The sequence below is a fragment of the Agelaius tricolor genome, unplaced genomic scaffold (assembly GCF_023055355.1).
Source record: "Agelaius tricolor isolate 1412-34295 unplaced genomic scaffold, bAgeTri1.0.p SCAF_1, whole genome shotgun sequence".
Lineage (NCBI taxonomy): Eukaryota > Metazoa > Chordata > Aves > Passeriformes > Icteridae > Agelaius > Agelaius tricolor.
In genome coordinates this window covers 20,991,015-21,012,537 of record NW_027269261.1, presented here as the reverse complement: position 1 = coordinate 21,012,537, position 21,523 = coordinate 20,991,015, and the positions used below count along the sequence as shown (strand labels likewise).

General features: G+C 38.1%; 1 protein-coding gene across 10 annotated transcripts in view; it reads right to left on the bottom strand.

The window, feature by feature from the left end:
* Positions 1-21,523, bottom strand: part of ESRRG (estrogen related receptor gamma) — a 373,125-nt gene that overhangs the window by 8,272 nt on the left and 343,330 nt on the right. For all 10 annotated transcript variants that reach the window (XM_071426017.1, XM_071426012.1, XM_071426010.1 and 7 more), the window contains one exon: positions 6,455-6,724. In XM_071426017.1, coding sequence (XP_071282118.1) covers positions 6,455-6,724 — 270 coding nt within the window. The remainder of the gene's footprint in view (positions 1-6,454; positions 6,725-21,523) is intronic.

Here is a 21,523-nt window from a genome sequence, read left to right as displayed (position 1 = left end):
TATATTTTGTATATAACATCACTCAGAAGTGGAAGAAAACCAGAGGTCTGGTGTGAAGTGTTTCTTCATGTCAGAAAATTCAGACAGCAAAAAGAAAATAGGACAGTGAATCAAGCAGCGGGGAGCATGCAGCACTGAATACACACATTAAGATACTGGTAAACCACATTGGAGAGGTAGATCCCAGTAAATACTTGAAATACAGCAACTGCTGTGATGTTTCTGATTCCATACAGCTGAGCAGTTCATAAACTCATTTAGGAGAAATCCCTTTAGAAAGTGGTAGGATCCTGGAAGAACTGGATAGTATCAAGATTAAGAACAAAAAGCAAAATGGTTTTGCTTTCTGTAAGGATGAAAAAAATCCTAATCTGTGTTATGTCTCAAATAAAAGAGATTTTTTAATCTAGATTGTACTGCTAATCCAAAAAACCCCCAAAACCCACTCCAGTGTTTATTACTGGGTGAATTGTTCTCAGAACTACAGAATCCCTTCCTCTCCCCCTGAAACAAGTGCCAGATTTGCATGAGGACACAAAGTGCTTGCCCACATTGTGTTTCTGTGTATTTTTATGAGAAACACAACATAGTGACATTTTAAAAAGCATACTGCTTAAGATAGAAGCAACCCATGGAAATGGCCAATTACAAATCAAACCAGGTTCTTGGTTCCCTCATCCAGCAAGAATTCCTGTCCTTTTTCCATCCAGAGCTGAAATTACCCCAGACACTTACTTTGGTCTTCCCTGTGTTGAGTAAACATGTATACTTCATTTTGACCTGCCTGTTTTTCCTGAGCAGAACTGTTTGCTGGGATCTGCATGGTTAGGCTAAGAGACAAACACAGAGGCAAACAGAGTATTTTCCCTGACAAAAGAATAAGGCAAAAATGGTCTGACATCTGGAATATTCTATTGGAAATGGACAATTCAATCAAAACAGATGCTGAAAATGAAAGAGGAATAAATTAAAAATTCCTTGTCCATAGGAATTACAGGTAGTGAAAACTGAAAACAAAGGCATGTGTGATTGATTTTAGTGACTGAGGCCTTAGTCTGGATTGCCCTGGTTTGGTCTACTTTTCAGAAGAGATAAAAACTGAAGCCTCAAATCAGTTTTTAAAACACACTAGAAAATGAAGGCATAGTAAGAAAAGGAATTACTTCACAGAATGGGGACTTTATTTCAGGGGCTAACTGGATTAGCAGTGAACTAAAACCACTGGCACAAGGAAGTTAATACATAGTAAACCAGCATTTTCTGTTTTATTCTTGAAATGGCCTACTTTCCACTAGGAGAGGTAGTGAGGGCAATAAACACAGGAATATTTGCCACAAAGCAGAACAAACAGCACACTATGAACTGGCTCAAGATCCTACACTATAAGGCTAATAAAACCTGGAAAAAAGGGAACTCAAATAATAGAGCTGGGGGTGAAACACCAACTAAAAGAAAATGTTGAATGAAGACGTCCAAGTACTTTTTATTCACTACAAGAAATTACCACAATTACCATTGAGGGCAACTAAGTCTGGCCTTGTTTCTTGCCCTTTGTGACTCTCACGCTTCTAACATGTAAATACAATCTGCTTATTCCCTAACAAAGTGAGGAATAGGTTCAAGTTACTCAGTTACTATGAGCAGCTTCCAGAGAAAAAGAAAGAAAAAAATGTGACTAACCACTGATTAAACATTAATTAACCACTGATCAACTCAGCTGCCATTTCCTAATGCCAGCATTAAGCAACTGGTAACAGAATTATTTATTTTCCCTAAGAATTGTGGGTATCATCTATTGTATTACAAGAAAATGGAACATGACGAATAAACTGCTTGCAAGGAACATGAAAACTTTGACTATGGTGGTGACTTCCTTTTCTAAAAATTTGTTTCTATGGTGTACTATTCTCTATACAAAATGACATAAAAGAGTTAAGACCTTGCTATTTATATTTGTCAAAATAAAGACTGGTAACAAACCCTTAACACACCGCTATGTGTGTCTGTGTATATATATATACATCCATATCTATGTCCAGTCAAGATAGATAGGTCTTAATCATGAATTCAAACACTAACAAGATGACTATATAAAACAACATGAAACACATTATTAGAAATGAAATACAGCATGTTATGAAATGCACTGGGAATAAAGATGATGTCCTGTGGAGTAAGTGATTTACTGGGCTCTACCAATTAATTTCTATTATGATAATATCATATAATGGTGATAGCCTAGTACTCTGAGTATACTGTGTCTGGAAAGCTAAAAAACTTATAAGAACTTAGTAATTTTTTAACAGGATGAGATGATAATGGAACTTTACTGGCACCAGTATTGATCTGCACTTCATTATGCTAAAATGCACAAGCTACTTTTTGGTTCACACGCCTTCTGTACTGAAAGGGTGATTTTTCTCTTAATTTTTTTTTTTTTTTTAATGAGAGTTAATATAAAGACCAGAAATGTAAGGGTGAGCAGAAGTCCTCTTCTCCTTCTTGTGGTACATGCAACACAGCCAGTATTAGCATTTAAGATTAAATTTTCAACAGTGTACCTCTAAGTGCCTAGCATCCACATTTGGGTCAGGTTTTTCAAGATGCCAGCAGCCTACTAAGCAGATGCACAGAGATCAGATTTTCAAATGTGCTGACATATTCTGACACTCCAGTTCCTTGCGCTAGGTCTTAGATGGGAACTGAGCTTCTCTTATAACTCTGGTCTCAGTTGTGACTCCTAAACTCATCTGCAACATTTGGCCTGGAGGCCCAATTTAGTCCTTACTGATTAGGCAATTTCAAAAAGCTGCTCACCTGTGACTCCCTGCTTAGTATTACCCCAATCAATACACGGGAACATGTCTTAGCAGAGAAGAGATGAGCAGCCCATCTTTTCCATGCTGGAGCGTTCCCGTGCGCATGCCTGCACTTGTCTACACTTCAAGCATATTTTGTAAATATTTCACCTTCCCTTACACATGAGGAAGTAATTGGTACATGCATGTTTTGGAAACCATTCAAAGCTGATTTTCTGCGTGGGTAAACAAAGTGCTCATTGGTGCCAGCTCGCCTCGTTTGGGCGGTTCGAGGCAGAACGCGGGGCAGCGTGTCCCGCGGCTCCCAGGTACCTCCTGGCTGCTGTGTACAGAAGGCAGGGAAAGAAGGGAGGAACTCGTGATACTGGCAGGACAAGGACAATGCCAAGGAAAGAGTGACTTCTCTGAAGTGTAAAGGCTGTGTTAATTACTATCAAATCAATGCAGATGCTCAAATCTAACCTGATAAATTCCATATTTACATATTAAATGAAACTGTTGAAGTCATGCCTGTACAAACTTAATGTACGCACGACTGAAATGTCTACACATTTCAGTGCTGTGCTCCTATATGTGTATTTAAACTTCTCAGAGTCTATATGCACCCAGTTTGGAATCAGTGACAATCTACAATGTAGCCACATCTTGCATTTCTGGAAATTTATGGAAGTTGGTGTGGCATTGCCAGCCCTGCATGGGGAATATTTGATAGTGGCTGTCAGAGAATCTCCCTGAAAAACTGCTACTCCTCCCCACCTTTTAGGGACCAAATGGCAGGATTATCTCACATCCAGCACTGCACAAATGGGCTCTATAGACCTAAAGAAAAGTGTATGTTTCAATGCTCACACTACTGAGATTTTTTGGCCAAAACAAAGCTTGTGGTATTTATTCAAACAAAATACAATCGATATGAAGACAATCTACAATTTCTTTTTCCTGCCTCCAAACAGCAGCAGGGAAAGTACTATGTATGACATTGTATCATAAATCACTAACACAGATACGGAGCTATGAAACCATCTTTGTCAACTGTTTACAGTAGAGCCAACGTGGGAATCTTTCTAGACAGTGTGGATATGCCAAAAATGTCTGAAACACCCAAGATTTCTTATTATACTCTCCACAGCTATAAAAAGGCTAATATATTTTAAACTGAAAAAATAAACAATGGAAGAAAGCAGAAGTAGCAATAAAAATATATGAAAATGTGAATTGCTACTGGTTGATTTTCTAACAGCATTTTGGTTTTTTTATAGAGCTACATTTTCATTAACCAAGTTCCTATTACATGAAAATAAGCTATTCTGCTTTTGTCTATTAAAAAAAAACCCCAAAATTATTTAATTCCACTTAAATTTTATTTAAACTTTAACAATTTTGTAAACTGAAACACTAAGGGCCTGATATCCACTGATGGGCTGTAATTCTGCAGGTGCTATTTTACACCTACAAATTACTGTAGCTGCAGCTGGTAGAAGTTTGGTATCTGCTGTATGCACAACCTGAAGCTGAAATGCTGAATGTCAGCATTTGAAACACTGTTGAAGGGGAAGTGGAATGCCTGGGCTACTTTTTAACTCCTCCTTGCAACAGCTTCATTTTAAGACAGCAATTTTATTTCTTTGAAGATGAGGGAAGGAAAGGTTTTCACTTCAATGTGCCCTGAATTTTAGTATGCTGAACTGTATTTATCTCTGACATTATCCTGGTTGTAATTTCCAGTGAAGTTAATGAAGCTACAGATGATTTTGATACACTCTATGCACAGTGTATGACTAAACTTTTTTTTGGCAGCAGTTATTTTTTATTATTACTTAAACACTGCATATATTTCCTTTTTTTTTTTTTGGGTGGGGGGAGGAAGTGGGAGTGGTATTTAACATCATATCTGTCTATGCTAGCCCTCATCCTTTTTGTCAAGTAAATTGCAGAAGTATTTCTAATTCAGTCTTTGAATTACAGAATTTAAATAAATACAAATGCCCTTCTCCATTTAGACTCCTAATTGCAGATAACTTTCTTGCTCTGATCATTAAGCATGACCAATTTTGAGAAATAACCTTCCTCGAGCTGCTAAGCATCCTCAAGTGTCTATTTACAATGGTCAAAAATTATAAATAGATCTTCAATTAGGAATAATTTTGATCTTTGAGAGGCCTTTCAGTATTTTGTTAAATCTGGAATAAGATAATATTCTAAAATTAAGGACAGAGTTAGTGGGGTGGAGAATATTTTACAAAGAAACTAATAAGCATTTTGGCTTTGCATGTTTTTGAATTATATTTCCAATTAAAAATGCAGAGTGCTAAATCACATTACAAAGATAAATAGGAAAGTACAACTTCATTGTTGAAAACAATTTCCCTCCTATCAATCTGAGGATTCATGCATCAATATTGTAGATGAACTGTTAATTACAAAATCAATTAAAAAATTATTTCTAAAAACAGTCACGCGTCCCGGCTCTCAGGGGGGCAATTTGGGCAGAAGGTCTCATCTCACTAGGACCGCGCCAAATCACAAGTCGTCATCCACAAGTAAGCAAAAGCAATCTGGTTTTTCATTTTTCAGCGCGGCTGAGCCCAGCCTGAGATTGATCGTCACATATGGCCCCAGAAAACAAACTGTCAATACCTTGAATGCTGCAGAATTTGAACAAATAGCCGTCCGCCCATTCAAGCCACTCATTGCATCCCATTTAACAGATTTTATTGACAGTTTCCTTCTTGTAATTAAAGGGAAAACTACTGGCCAGCAACCAAGATAAAGTTCAAAGATAGGGTCAAAACAAAAGCAGATGGAGGGGCACGGTGTGACTGTCAATGGAACATAGCATCAGAGCATGTTATTGACACACAGGTATCTAATGATCGGCACGTCATTAAAGAGGGATCTATCGTGAACTTTATGCAAATGCTAAAAGGGACTTAAGACCACAATAAAGCATTAGGGAGACACAAAAAGAAAAACAACAAAGCACAAACGATTTTTACTTATCTGACAGTATTCACTGGTTCAGCACTTTTAAATTCAAATGCAGGAAAAAAAAATTCTTTCTAAAATTTTTTAACTCTTGCTGCACAGGTAATAATTTTTTGCAGAAGCATTCTCGTAAATGCAAAGGATGCGTAATGTAAGGTGTGGCCCTTGTGAGATTCAATACGGATTTCCTCCCTCCTCCCATATTCTGAATTTAGTCTATCAAATTAATCAGTAGCTCCCTTTAAAGAGAAAATATATAGTATATTCTCCAGCATCCTTTCTTTTGCTTTAATTGCAATGATTAGACTTGTCTGCATTATGAAGTGGATTTAGGAGAATAACACCTATTTTCATTTGAAGGGATCTCTGCCTGTAAAACACTCTCCAAATAATACAGTGGAATATTCTCCACTCCCTTAGGAACATATTCCACAATTACTTTGAACCAGCAAGTTGTTCTTAGCTTGAACTGCTTTATTTGTTGCCTTTTAGATTTAAAGTCTGATTAGCAATTTCTTATTCTAAAATCCTGTTTGAAACCAGCCCACAGAAAAGAAAGAAAGAAAGAAAGAAAGAAAGAAAGAAAGAAAGAAAGAAAGAAAGAAAGAAAGAAATTAAAAATGTAGCAACTGTAATGCCACTCTGCCAACCTGAATTAGCAAGTGCTATAGCTTTGAGGGTGACAAACTCTTCTTTCTCCAGCTTCATGCTCTTGTATTTCTTTACCAGCTGCAGTATGGCATTGTTAAGGTCAAGAAGGCCTGCCAGTTTGGACTGGTCTTCATCCATAATATAATCTTCAGCATATACAAGCTCATCCTCAAAAGAAAGTGACCGGTATACAACACCGAGAATCAAGATCTCCATCCAAGCACTCTGCAGAAGGCTCATCTGGTCAGCTAGAGACAAAGTGGAGAATCCTGAATATGAAAAAATAAAAATACAGGAAAAATATTAAGCACATTTGGAAATCTAATCCTCTTTTTGATTTATTTTTATACACATTGTGACAAAGCATGCACACATTCTATTATTCTCCCTTCAGCTTTTGTGTTCTCCTCCCCATCCTACTACAGGAAAGTAAATCAATATAAAATCCAACATTTTCTAATCAAAAGAAAAGTTTTAAATAAGCAAGAACTTGCAGGCTCTTTCTGTAAAAATCATAATAATTTGTGGGGTACTGCACTGGCAATCTGTGATTTGTATATCTTCTTTGTTGTGAAACACTTGTGCGTAGTTGTAAAAACCTAATGCTGTGACACAGGGATCTCCCCACTCTATCCACCACTACCAACTACCATAATCCAAGAAGGATAATTTATGAGAAAAAATAGAAAGCTTTATTAAAAGGGGAAATTTGATGTTTTAATAGAATTAAGGTAGGGATTGAAAATAAAAAAATTCTTCTTGAACTTTAACTTCAGGGAAAAGAGAACACCCACCCTTCTCAGAAAAGACCCTAATCACTTCTGTTCTGGCTCCTGGCACTGCTACACTTGTTGAAATAACAGGGTGGCACACCAAAGTGCCAACTGAATAGCAATCACACCATCTTTTTTCTGAGGGCAACCAAACATTTATTAAATGCCTCTTAATGACTTTAACTTTTGCTTGTTTTTTTTCCCCCATCTCCCCGCTGTCTCTCCTAATAGGATCACTAAGGGCAAACATCTTTGCTGCCTTACCTTTTAGACTCTTGTTTACAGTACCTGTTAATTTATTATATCAAACTGCTAAAATCCCAATCACATTAGGTGCTAGAAAACAATATGGGAGAGGAAGTGATTTTCCTGGCCTGTTGGTGAAATGCAGCAGTTTGCCAGTTGGCACTATCAACCACAAGTACTTAATAAAATCATCAAAGGGGATTAGTCAAGCTTTTCTTAAAGGGTCTTAAGACATGTCTGAGGCTTTCATTTAGTTGTTTATGGAGTTGCTTACATGTCCTTTGACAGGGTTCCCGCTGTAAGAACATTCTTTTTGGCATTCAATTACACTTAAATGCATTTTTCTGTTTTTAAAGTCAAGAGTTACAGTCATGCAAGAATATATCATAAACTAGCAAATCTGCAAGGCATCTACTCCAAACAAGATTTTCTCTGTAAGCACTAAGCAGCAAAACTAATACAATAAAAAAGAAAAGCCCACATCCAAACCACCAGGCATCCATAAAAAATGAAACATAAAACTGGCTGCATGTGCTCTCTCATTTTTCTCTCCCTCCTTATTTGTTTTCATTTTCTCTTACTGTCTTTTGAGTCCTGTGTAGCTCTCTGCCTTAAAAAACAAAAAAACAACAACAAAAAAAACAAAACAAAAAACAAACAAACAAACAAAAAAAAAAACCCCAAAAAAATCCAAACAAAAACCAAAACAACAAAACCTGATCCAATGACAACAGAAAAGCCTTAAAGATGTGACAGTGGAAAATAACACATCTGTGATTAAAATAAATAAGATGGAGAAGAAATAATAATTTCAAAGGTTGTAGGGAGGAATTCAGGATTTCAATTAGCTCCAACATTTCTGTTCCTTGCCGGCTTTCAAGAACCAGTTTTTCTGCAGCAGCAGATGGACAGAGAATGTAGCCTGCAGCACCGTCCTGTGACAGCCCCATTCTCCCTCCCAGACACTGCTGTTAGTAAATAGATTTACACATTCTCCAATCTCCACACATCTTTCTGCCGAATAATTAAAAGCAGGATGATTAGTTTATTGAGTGGAAGGAGGAACTTTTTTATTGAGGTCCATCCACGATTTTATCAGGGCCAGCACTTTTACGGTTGTCATGAGGGTGCAGGCATCCAATTTTTCTTATCTGCCTGATTAATACAAACGCTGTTTCAGGACGCATTAATTAACAGATACAAATCTACGTTCTCATGGAAGGATCAATACAGAGAAGAAAAGAGGCATCAATGTGAATTTAGTGCTGATGATGGAGAAGGCACTCTATTGACATTTACGTGCATAGAAACTTTAAAGTTGCAGTGGAGCCCTTTTGTCCCTGTGATTTACAAATTAACAATTTTTCAAGTATAACAATGTTTCACACACTTCTGAGAGGTTTAATTAAGCAAAAGCAATAAAATCTGTTTTGATTAAAAAAAGTTTAACCCGCAATTTCTCTCTGTATTCTTTTGTTTTCCTGAAAACCCCCCAACTTCCTTCTTTTATTCACTTATCTATTTTCAAACAGGTTCTTTGGCATTGGTTTTATTTTTTAAAAAATAAAAAATAGTATGTTTCAGTAACATTTATTGTGTGCCACAGTCAAAGAAAATTACATATGCCCTGTGAGGGGGGAAAATGGGATGTTGATATTATTTATTGTACTGCACTCTTGAAAAATCTGCATTCTGGAGCAGTAAATATACCAGTTGTTTTTATATGACACATAAAAAATCAAAAGAAATTTTTTACATTATAGGAAAACTGGCAAATATAAAGCATGCTGTTCCACCCTTCAATAATAAATCAAATCAACATGACTATTTTGTTCCTGATCGAAGTAACTTTCCCTTGAAAGCCTGTTCAGTGAAAGCATGTTTTAACTTTTAAAGGTATCCCTCATGGGAATGTAAAGCTGAATCAAGTTGTAATTAATCTGGGTTTGTTTTGTTTTTTCATAAAATGTGAAAGCATCCAGCATGTCTCTTGTACCACACCAATGCCCTTTAATATGTGTTCAACAAGTCACAGTTAAAATAACAGATAACACAAGCTTATATATTTATATACAGAGATTTATTTTTAATTGTTTGGAGAAGGTTATACCTATTTCATGCCAAACCTGAGTCTGTGAGGTTTTGCTATGTGAATCCCCCAGATCAACCATGTTCTCTGACAAGGGGATATTTTCGATATTAAATTGTAACTATTTTTTAAGAAGTCTCCAGCTTGGACCCTTCCAGCATTCTGACCAGTCTTAATCTCTCCAGTCCCATCTCCAAGCTGTGTCCAAACCACCCTCAGATGCTGCATGATGGTGTGGGCTGGAACTTTGTCATGCATTGTGTGGGTCCTTAATCCTTCAGAGCCTTGCAGGTCACTGCTTTCAACACAGAACTGTGTAATGACATTTTAAAATACAATGTTGTTCCCCTTTCTCCCCCTTTATCATGCACCATGCTGGTGACAACTTTGATCTCTCTCCATCTCCCTGCCCAAGTCAGAGCCATCTGATGTATCTGAGGCGTTTGCTGGCAGGATGACTCCGTACCTTGACCTGCAGTTAAACAGCGTGTTTATCTGCGATACAGCACACTCCAAATAAACCAGATGACAGTCTGCAACAACGTCATTTGGAAGGATTGAAAGGCTTCTCAAGAGTCAGGTACCCCTGAGGTAAGAAGCTTGAAGGAAGCATGTTTTGTGCCAACCCTCCTGCCATCTTCCAATAGACGCTCGTGTGCTTGACAATGATGCCATGGGCACTTGTCAAGATTTTTTTTTTCTTTTTGCCTAGCAAACTGATGCACTTTGCAGTCAACTTACAAAAAAGGCTAAGCATTTGAAAGTGTGAAGGGCAAAAAATATCTGACGGCTAGTCTTCAAAAATACACTTTCATTTCAGAAAGCATAAATGTTTATTTCCTGAGCTGAGTGTTGACAGAAATAGGCTGCAGCGCAGGCATATGAATTTAACCCCTGGTAGGCATTCTGTTCACTGTGGTTTTTATGTGGCTGAGTGCAAGCATTGTAAATCTATGGGGTGTCTCCTAATATCAGTTAACAATAGCCTTGATTTGCTGGTTACAGATTTCCTTCCTTTTCTCTCCTTTCTTTCTCCTCCTTTCAGGGACTAAAATGTTTCTTCTGCTAAAAATAGATACTTTTCTACAGTGTATCACACTCAAATTGTAATTATGCCGGAATGAGTCACTGAGATCACTGAGTGTGGATTGAGAAAAAAAGGTTGATTGAGCAACTGAACATATGTTTGTTTTTTTTTTTCCTTTTACATACCAGTAAACCCAAAGCTCAAAGGAAACAGACATAAATAGGTAAAAAGGCCTTAGCATTTTTATTATAGGAACAAGGGGCACTGAGCTGACTGCACTCTGCAGTGCTCAGCACTCCAAGCCAGCTCCAAGCACAGTTCACAGCCTTTTCAACAGGGCTGTTTAAACCACAGATCTTTTCAAATATCAGCACATGCACCACTTGCTCTCTATTTCACATTGCACACGGGTCCATGCTAAGCAGGGTAAATCTTTTATATTCCTGAAGACCCTTTCCTCTACTTCATTAAGATGGACTTCGTGGACAGTAACTCACTAGGGGCCAGAGTGAAGCAGCTGCAGATGGTCAAGTGCTGAACTAAGATCTGTGCCTTACACACAGCACTTCGAGAACTACTGGCCAAAAAAACAAAAGGCAGTGGCCGGACTTACCATTGTTTTCATCTGTAAACATTTGATGCAATGCCTCAATCAGGCTATTCAGACTTAAATCCTAGAGTTTATTTCACTTTGCAGGGACTGAGTTTCCCTTCCCCTCTGATATGTGTTTAGAAATCTGAACATTTGATCAAACCAGGTATGAAATTGCTGGCAAATCTGGGAGTTGCTTGCCTTTTCTGGTAATTGCCTTCCATTTATTTTACCAGTTGTTTGTGTGATTGTTAACTTTATGACTAAAATATTCCTCTTGCTTGCCCAGGTTTGTACTTCAAATATCTTCATTTACATTTTTTATAATCAAAGCTGCACTTGCTCATGACATGTTCACTCGTGTGTTACAGATGCAATACATTTACACAGTTGAAATATCAAGAGTAGGATTTTTAAATTATTTACACTTAATTTTGATAGATTAACTTCTTTCTAAATGTTTTATAGGTACTGATGTTTCCAGCATAGGTTGTTTTTTTTTAATTTCAAAAATGATGCATAGTCACCATTGTCAAAAGAACAAACTGATATTTTAAATACTTTAAAAAACACATTTTAGCTTGGATTACTTTATTTAGAGAGTGTGTGGCCTCATGGTCAAATAACCAACAGGCTTATCCTGCCTGCACAGAGGAGAATGTGAAGAACCTCCATTCCAAGATCAGATTTGTGTCCAGTGCACTCTCAGATGTACAGCTGTCAGCCTGCCCTCCACTCCCTCCCTGGCACATACTCAGCCAAGCGCTTGGATCCATCCAGCAACTTCAGCTGCCTTCCAGGGATGTAAACAAAGGCCAGGGAAATTTCACTAGTGAAATTTCTGCTAGGGCAATGTAATGTTTCCTAGACATGATCATAGAATTTGCTGAAGGAAACCTTCACAGCCTGACTGCCCTTTGCTATTATTCTCTCAAAAATCCAAGAGGATGGCATTAATTCATTTTTTTAGGCTATATGTAGGGCTGAATCTCACACACAGAGCTGAATTAAAAGATCATTTTTATTATAGTAATTCAAGAAAAAATTGATTTAATTACATTTCAAATACTGTGTAATCTAAAAATAGGTATCAAGACCCACAAACATTTCAGTGGTTTTGAAAACCATTAGACAGAAGGAGAGTGCTCTCACTAATCACCAAACATATTTCCCAGATTATGGATGAAATTTCATGAAAGCTGGAACAGAAACAGATACAACTCATTATGCCAGGGTGAATCCATTATTTCAGGTTTGGTTTGGGTTTATTTTCATACCCCTTCGCTTATGGAGCCCCTGGTCAAAGGCTAGTAATTGCACACGATGCCATAACCAGCTGAAATTCAAGTCTGACTCAGAATTTTCACGTGAAAGGTATCATCTCACAAAATAAAAAACACAGGTATTTGCCCAGACTTGAAAATGAAAAATCAAGTTCCAAAAGCATAGACTCTAAGTGACCAGAAATACAACCAAAGGCTCTATTTATGCTGTTTGCTGAGTTCAGCTTCCACATTCCTTGGAACTGAGGTTCTGCAATTAAAGGTAAGCTCAGAAATTGATTCCACGCAGTAACTTTTGCACAGTGAGAGCACTGCCTTTCCTGGGCGATGCTGTGCAGCCTCCCCTCTCCTCCTGCCACCAGAGCAGAGCACTGCAAAGGCAGCACCAGGGCTCTGTCGCGAGCGGCGCGATGAGTGGCGACTGCCATCTGTTATCTGTGCAGCCCTGGGAGAGGGCAGCTCGGGCTGCACTCACAGAGGTGCCCAGGACTCACTCTGCCTCAATAAAAAAAAAAAAAAAAGAAAAAAAAAGAAAAGAAAAAAAAAAGGAAAAAAAAGGGGGGGGGAGCAAAAAAATACATTTGCACAACGCTGGGATGTTGTCAGCAAAGCTTGTGCACTTTCATCGGGTTTTCTTAAAGTGTGTTTGCATTCCTAACTCTTGCTGTCCAACTTCTTATAAAATATACATTTTTTTTTTTTATATTTTATAACATGGAAAAATGCCTGTGATAAGCACTTTTTCACTAACACCTACCAGGAGGATGGGAAATGCCACACAGAGCACTAAGAAACCCGGGGCTGTTATCACAACGCTACTTTCATCTCACTGAAACAACAGCAGAGAGATGGCATGGCAATAAAAATGCATTCACACTGCATGTCCCTCTCAATCCATTATGAACAATGGATTCTCACTAAGCAAATATTCGCTAGTCAGAAGTATTTGCAACACTGGATTCATTCAGCAGGACTAAGTAAGTGAAGTTCACAGCAATTTAAAAGCAGCAAATTAGACATTTACAAACAGTGAAGATGCTCCTTGTCTAGCGTGACCTTTCACTCAAGCTGTACAAAAAGGTGTTAATGTAATTTAAATACCAGTTAGGAATATTTCTGGTTTGTCTTTTACCCTGTGAAACCTTACATGATAACACTAAACAGGAGCAATTTGAGGCTGTCATTTCTTCCCAGGGTCAGATGCACATAGTGAGATGTAACCCACTACAGCTCAAACTGATTTCAGTACTGGAATCAGAGACATCCCACTCTAAGCACCCAAATATTTCCGGGCAGCTACTTTAAAATTTCTTATTTCTAGTTCAAGTGCAAGCTCTCATGAGCTGCTTCTTTAGTATTAGTAATGGAAAGGAGCTGGAAAATGGGACTGATGGAGGATGTCTCCCTGACTTCATATAACCAGTTGCTAACATTATGAAGTGAACCACTAGAGATAAAAAAACCTAGCAAGTTGCCCTTGCTTCAGAACAGAGTTGGTAAGACCTCCATGTATGGAGTACTTTACAATGGCATTTTTGAAAAGTATTGTTGAAAGTACTGTACTCTTTATTTCCATTAATTTTAATTTCACACCTTGTTATCTCAGTATTCACCAAGAAAAAGGAAAATATAAGACAAGAGAGTTAAACAGATGAATACTTGATTTTCCCTTTGGGCTGATTTTACCACTGGAACTTCCCCAATTTTAAACAGCTTTACAGCAAACTCACACCAATGTTACATTAAAAAGATGTAAGATGAAACACTTGTATTTCGTTTTATCACCAGGTGCTCTGATAAGTGTGTTCCAGGAAACTGCCTTTTTTTTACCCCTTTTTTTCCCCTCTATGTAAGACAGTTAGGACTCGTGGTTCATTACCTCTCTGCAGTGAGGTTCTCAATTCTAAGACATGGACAATGAAAAAGTTTTAAAATTCAGGCTAGCAGTGCAATACAGCCCAATGAAACTGTAAGTCTCCTCCTGGTCAGCAGTATGAACTTGCAGATTCCTGAGGCTGATCTTTTTAATGCACTACATATGTGATCTGATCTGCTTCTTAAAAGATAATTCTTCTAGTTCTTTAAAATTTAACCTTCAACTATGGTTTGGCTAGACTATGGAATTGTTTTGGTCCCCTTTTTGAAGGTAGCAGAGGCGGATGTCATGATATGGTGTGCTCCTGAAATCACAGGGGAAAATGGAGCAGGATTGTATTTACAGCCCTGATTTTTTCTTTCACTGAGCCTTTATAAAAAAAAAACATCAATCATATTTTCAACATAAAAATATTGATTTCACCCAAATTCTTTTTCAATCTGCTGTGGATATATATATTTGACTCTGAGTACAATAAAGCCAGTTTTGCAGGTGGAAAAATAAAAACTACACTTAGTCATTAGTAAAGTGAACATAGATGAAAAATAAAGAGTACAATGAACAGGGCTGAATTTCTTCCAAAATCCATTTGAGAGAACAGTAATACAGTTCAGCTTAAAATAGCCAGCATAATATCTTCATATCCTGTGCGTGGTATGGCTTACTTAGATCCTTCAATGAGGTCAGCTAGCAGAAAAGAAACTACAATCACACATAATTAAACAAAAAATATTGACCCTTTTGCCTCCTTTTTAATTTTTACTCAGCTAAACAAAACTAAAAAGAAAAAAAGGGGAAAAAAGGGACAACCTTGACAGAGGAAGCTTGCTAAACTAGTAACAACAATCAGTGTTAGTTCAGGTTCTGCTTGCTTCAACCTTTGTACACATCAGCCTCCCAACAATTGCATATACTGACTGGGGATATCAAGAAATTTGGAGTTCAGGTTTCTTCAGCACATTAGTCTTCAAAATCAAGTTTTCTGGATTGTAAAGTATCACTTCTGGGGTTTTTTTCCACAGAAAGGAGGGATTTCTTGTGCATTTAATACGTGTTGCCTTTTATTTGTAACCTCTCCGGGTCTGCTTTGAGAGTACTTTTCCTCCAGGAGTGCTGGGTCACTGCTGTTTGCCTTTTGCTCCCCTGGGGAAGCCACCAGTCATTTCCTCCCTGAGAGCTGTGGCAATAATCCCTGCTCCTCCATCTTTCCATCAGGCAAAGTCAGGTTTCCAGGAATTCCCCAATCATGTGAATAATATGAATCCAATACAGGAATGTATTAGCATATGGAGACAACCATGCTTGCGATCCAATCAACGGATCTCTGTTAACCCTGTGTGTGCTGAGCTACCTAAAATCTCTTTCCATTGCCAAAGCAAAATCACCAGGTTGCAAAATTTTGGATAAATATCCACTCTCACCCTGTGGCAGGAAAATAACATCTCAGACCACTGTCCTACACATCTTCCATCCTCCTCCTAATTTTTAAAACTTTTCTGCTGGTTAGTTGATTTTCTTAATGTGCTGCAGATGCCAAAAAATTCAAATGATGTTTACAGTCTCCCTGGTTTGGGGAAGAGAGACATATTCTCCTACATGAATGTGAAATTTCTAGTTTACTTAGTTGAGTGTGCATGTACCATTAAGATCATCTCTGGAGGATGTGTCTTAAGTCTGCAACAGTCCACACACAGGGAAAAAAAAAAAAGACAGAAAAAAGAAAAGAAAAAAAAAAGGAAGCTGCCTGATTCTAATACACCTAATTAGCCATCGGCAGACTCTTAATTGCATACATTAGGATGATTCCATAGTGGAGATTAATTCTAAATATACCCAAGCAGCTGGTTAAGATGCCATGGATTACAGTGTGGACTGTACTTTTCCACTTAATTAGATATCAAAATTAAGCAGCAACAAGCATTTTGACATAACGGGGATCAAGCCGCCGCTTGGCATCCCAGAGCTGCACTAAAGTGACCGCTAAACAGAGCCGCACAGATGGAGAGATATTAAATGCCGCACTGGAAAGTAATTTCAAATAATAAAATATCAATATTTACATTTTAATTACCCCTACTGAGAGCCGCTCTGTCATTTTCACTATTGCCGACGCAGCAAGGGGTAGTGGAATGACATTGCGGCTCTGACTGCAATGACTATTTTGTTTCCATTAAAGAATGACAAGTGTTTTAGAGGCAGTGACACCCAGTGTGTGAACAAGAATGACAGCAGATCAGAAAATTCCTATTAAGGGAATAAATGACTCAACAAGAGAATTTACTTTAAGCAGCCGGCTCCTCCTTGAAACACATAATCCTTTCTAAATTTCCTGCAGGAAGTTTATGATTAGAGGTGCCTTGGAGAGACCTTAGCTTCTCATCAAATATTTAGAATGATAGGACCTTACATGATGACTGGTCAATTTAAAAACAGTAACATTCAATGCTAGGAGTTACACTGAGAGTTTGCATGAATCAAAATAGTTTTGAGGGAGACAGGAAGACAGTGAAAAGGAGATTCCTTCCCCTGAAAGGCACCTGAAAGCCTTGGAGCATGGAGATCACCAGTGTTATTTTTGCTCTCTTCACCACTTTTACTGCCATTGGCACAGTGAGTACTCCACATCCCACCTGGGTCACAATTTGCTGGTGTTCAGAATTGTACCCAGCAGGTGATCACAACAGGTAATGTGCACACGTGCAGCTTCAGGCCTCTTGTTTCCCCCTGCCTATTCTCTGCACATATATAAACACTTCTTCTTTCAGTATGTACATCAGAAATCCGTGAGACACCTTTGCAGCACCTTAGGAATCTAATTACTTCTGATCAGGTCTGAGGTCAATCTCATGGAAAATATTATATTACATCTGACATGCTGCATTTACAAGATGAAAAGGAAAGAAGAAAAATATCAAAACAGTAAAGAAAAAAAATCTCTTCCTTGGGGATGTCTGTCAAACTGCAGAGATCTTAAAAGAATTTCAATGGCCTCAGACATGAGAAAGTGGGTAAGAGTAAATCCTTGGTCAGTACACCCAATACACAGCTAAGTGACCCTCCTCCTGAGTCACGGCATGCATTTATTTAATAATGTGCAGAGCTCAACTTCTATAAATGTGACAAATGGCTAGAACAGAACGGGGGGGAAAAAAGGCATGAAGATTTTTACAGAACAAAAAAAGGAACAACTTTATGGCAGTGACTATTGCAGGAATTTTAGATCCAGCTTTGACATTAAGAATTAGCAGTCAAGTACAAAAAATTTTACTCTGACATTAGCTGCTTAACTAGTTATCTTCTTTCTCTTGTCTTTTTTCTTCACTTCTTTTTCTTCCTCCCCACCCCCCCCCCCCCTTTTTTTTTAAGTACCCAGGAAGTACTTCTTAAGCATCCCTAATGCTTTTAGGACAAGACACTTCCCCATTTCTCAGCCACTAGCACCTTTTAATTTCTGAAAGAGCCACGGTTGAAAATCTTAATTAATTGTTCCATACTGCTTCAGGATCATTATGCAATGTAATAAAGGCCGTGTAATTATGAAATTTTACAGCCATTACCAAGGCTGATGGCTCGTATTTCATCCTCAGCTGGACCCAATGGCTTTTAGCCACTCAGCTCCCCTTTGATGAACTACAGACAGATCTATCAGGCCCAAACAATATCCAGGCAAGGCGGCTATAATAGCTACCTACAGATGAAGCCATAGATAAAGATAAACTATAAATCTACACACAAATGCAGGCACATTGCCTCAGGATGACAGAGGGGAGAGGATGAGACACTTGGGAAAGCTGGCGGCTTGCAGAAAGGCAACCTTCTCTCTCTGACTCTGTTATTCAGTTTGGAATTTGTTTGGTTTCTTAAAGATGCAAAACCCCTTAACACTTCCCCCACATAATTACATATTTTTTAAGAACTGTGAATTTTTATATGGAAGTCAAGGGGTCACTTGATCCATCTATTAAATTTGACAAAGGGGACTTAGTGGACAAATCAAGTTATCCTCAAAAAGAAGAATCCCAGCCAACAAGTTTGCAAACCATATTTTTAAAAGTGAATCCAGGTCACTTGCTTCTGAGACTGAAAAAAGCAACCATCCCTGATTTCTAAATGCATTATCATGAGCAGATGCACAGAGGTGAAGTTAGATGATAGGCTTTCACTGGAGGCAGCACCAGAGATGCAATTTCATGCAACATTGTCCGACATTATTTTATTTTCAGTCTGAAAATGAAAATACTTCTAAAATTCAGAGCAAGTTAAAGAAACAAGGGGATTATATATGCTCTTGGTACCTGCAACACCAGAATGCAGTTTATGTCCTAGTTATGGAGATGAACTCCATCAATGTCCTCTTTAATTTAAGACAAGAGGCCTTCTGAGTATGCAGTGTTGGTCCCACCAGAGTGAGACAAGGCTGACTAAATGATCTCTAGGTGAGGAAAAGAAATGGAGAGCTGCAGCTCCTGACCAATTCTGAAAGAATCCAGGGAAGAGTGTGAAAACATTAGCTTGGAAACTGCATCTATTAGTACCCATTCCAGTAGCCCACGGTCAGTTGTGAAGCTGATGCCATGCTCGTGGCTGAGGCTAAAAGCACTTCAGAAGGCAAGAAAAGTTAAAATAAAAATACCATCTGTACTCTCTCATTTTAAATAGATTAACAGAATGGCTTGGCCCTTTCTAAAGAAAACATGACAGATTTAGAGGAGATTCAGAGAAAGTAAAGCAGTACCTAAAAAAACTCTTATGAAACGAGACTCAGAAAGCAGGAACTGTCTTCCTCAAAACAGTGATGTACAAGAGAACGCAGCAGAAGTGTACATAAAATAATGAAATAAAAAGTAGTTCTAAAGCTCTTATTCTGTCTGTCTCAAAACACAGACCAAGCACCACTACAGTAAAATCCAGGAAATTCAAAATGGAAGACAAAGGGAAATTCTTCATTCACAGAGTACCTGGACTGGAGAACTTCTTGCCAAAGGATGTCACTGAATCCAAGAACTCAGAGAGGGAGCTGATGCTTACATGGACAGCCAGAATAGCTCTAGGTATTAATACTCAAATCCAAATTAAGAGGACAAGGATATTTTTCCTCCTTATTTCATCTAATCTCTAAGCATAAGGAATTCAAAATAGTTTTCCTGAGGCTTCTGCCTACTATGGGGTTCATGTCCCATCCCCTGAGACTGATCACTGCTGAAGGCAGCAGACTATGTGTCCATGACCTATAGCATTCAGTTCACAGTTTCCTAAAAACTGAAGCCTCAGAATTTGGGCTGCCTTTCTTTGAGGTGTTTCAAACCTACTCCTAAGAAGTGAAGCTCAGAACAGAAGAGATGTGCCCCAGGGTAAGAATTTCAAAATCACAGCAACTGAGCTCTTACTGTACTGCTACTGTGGAAAGAAGAAAATAATGGATAAGGAAGATCCATGGTGTTATCATAGCCACAAAAGCAGGCAGGTGCATGCATTAGTGTGTGTTTGCATAAGCCTGTGTACGCATGCATTTGTACTGAGCAAACCCAGGGTATTCCGAAAGCTACCGAAATGAATAAAGATCACCTGCTCATTAACTTGTACTCTTTGCTTATTAAATACGTTCTTTCTTCTAATATAAAAAACTGTCTTTGCTGAAGGACAAAATAATAATGTCATCACCCAGGTCAGATCAAAGAAGTATTTTCCGAAATAGGGAACAGAGTCACAAAGGGTCACTGGTCAACAAAGCTGCACCTGAAGACAGGCAAGGGAATGCATGATTCAGGTTCCTCTGGCATAATGCTGAGGATGCTTGATATATGGTCTTTAAGGACGAGTATCTGTCTTTACCATGCTTTACTGAAACTGCACGTACGGTGAGTATCCACTGTACATGGTGTGAACAGATCTGCCTCCTGCAGTGCACGTGGAAGCATCATAAACATTCTTAATGGGGAAAATAACCCAGCATTTACATACTAGACTATACAAACACCACCAGGCCATAATTCCTGGACAGGACTTTAAATTGCCTTCTAATACTTTTAAAATTTACCAGAATTTGGTGAAGACCTGTGTTTAAAAATGCAGTAGGAAAACTGAGAAGAATGGATGCAGACAAAGAAACTGGTAGATCTTTTACCTTCTCTGCTTTCCATCAGGTGGACTCATTTAGCCAAATTAGCATCAACCTCACAGATAAACTCTGTGGCTTTACCTTTTTTTATCCTCCCCATCATTCCTATCAGTAGAGTAAAAAGCAGCTACAAATATACACAGCAGGACAATTTTTAAGAGCAAGAACTTCAAGTAGGAAGTAAATACAAAGAAGTTATTTCTATTTCTATCTGAGGCAGTAATACCAGTTTACTACACTGATCTAATAAAAATAATGATGATAATGTGAGAAAATGCATAAATGCCATCTTACAATTTTTTATTTTACAAATGAAATGCATGAAGTTTTAACCTCTATGGTAAATGTCTAGTCTGTTAGACAATGCCTATAAATATTCTGTAATTTAAGATTACTGTAAGATTTTAATAAAGCACAAGGAATTTTGTGCATGTCAGAAAGTTAATTTGCAGTTTAGCTGCAAACTACCTTGAAACAGAACTAGCTGAGGCGTAAGTAATTTTTGCCAAATACAAATTACTGTAAAGGAAAAGGTAATTAGCTTTACATATTTTGGGAAATACTTTCTTTTCAGTATTGGGTATAAAACATTTTCCTTCTTCAAGTGATTTTTGGGGTTGGGTTTTTTATTGAACAGCTGCATGTATCTTACATATGAGTAGGGAGTGTTTTTAGGAAACCTGCTTTAGAGAAGACATGAACAAAGTCTCAAAAAAGCCCTCACTGCAGTAAGGCCACATTCAGACACAGAAAAAGGTATCAGCATTAGGACAGACCAGAAAAGGAAGGGATATGGGGGAATAATTGTATGTTTCCTCTTTGAATATTCACCAAATGGGGCACAAATTGTAGCTGCTATAATGCATGCCATGCTTTACACTGATTTTCTACACTTGGTACTCCCTTGCTGAATTGTTTCTGAAGTCTATGGTGATTTTTTTTCCACAGCGAATCAGCAGTTTTTCAAGAGGTCTCTGTGCAGCCCAGGAGTATGACATTTACTAATGTGTTGAGATTGAGGGATTCTCCTTTGTAGAAGCCAACACTAATAAGAAAGATATGGT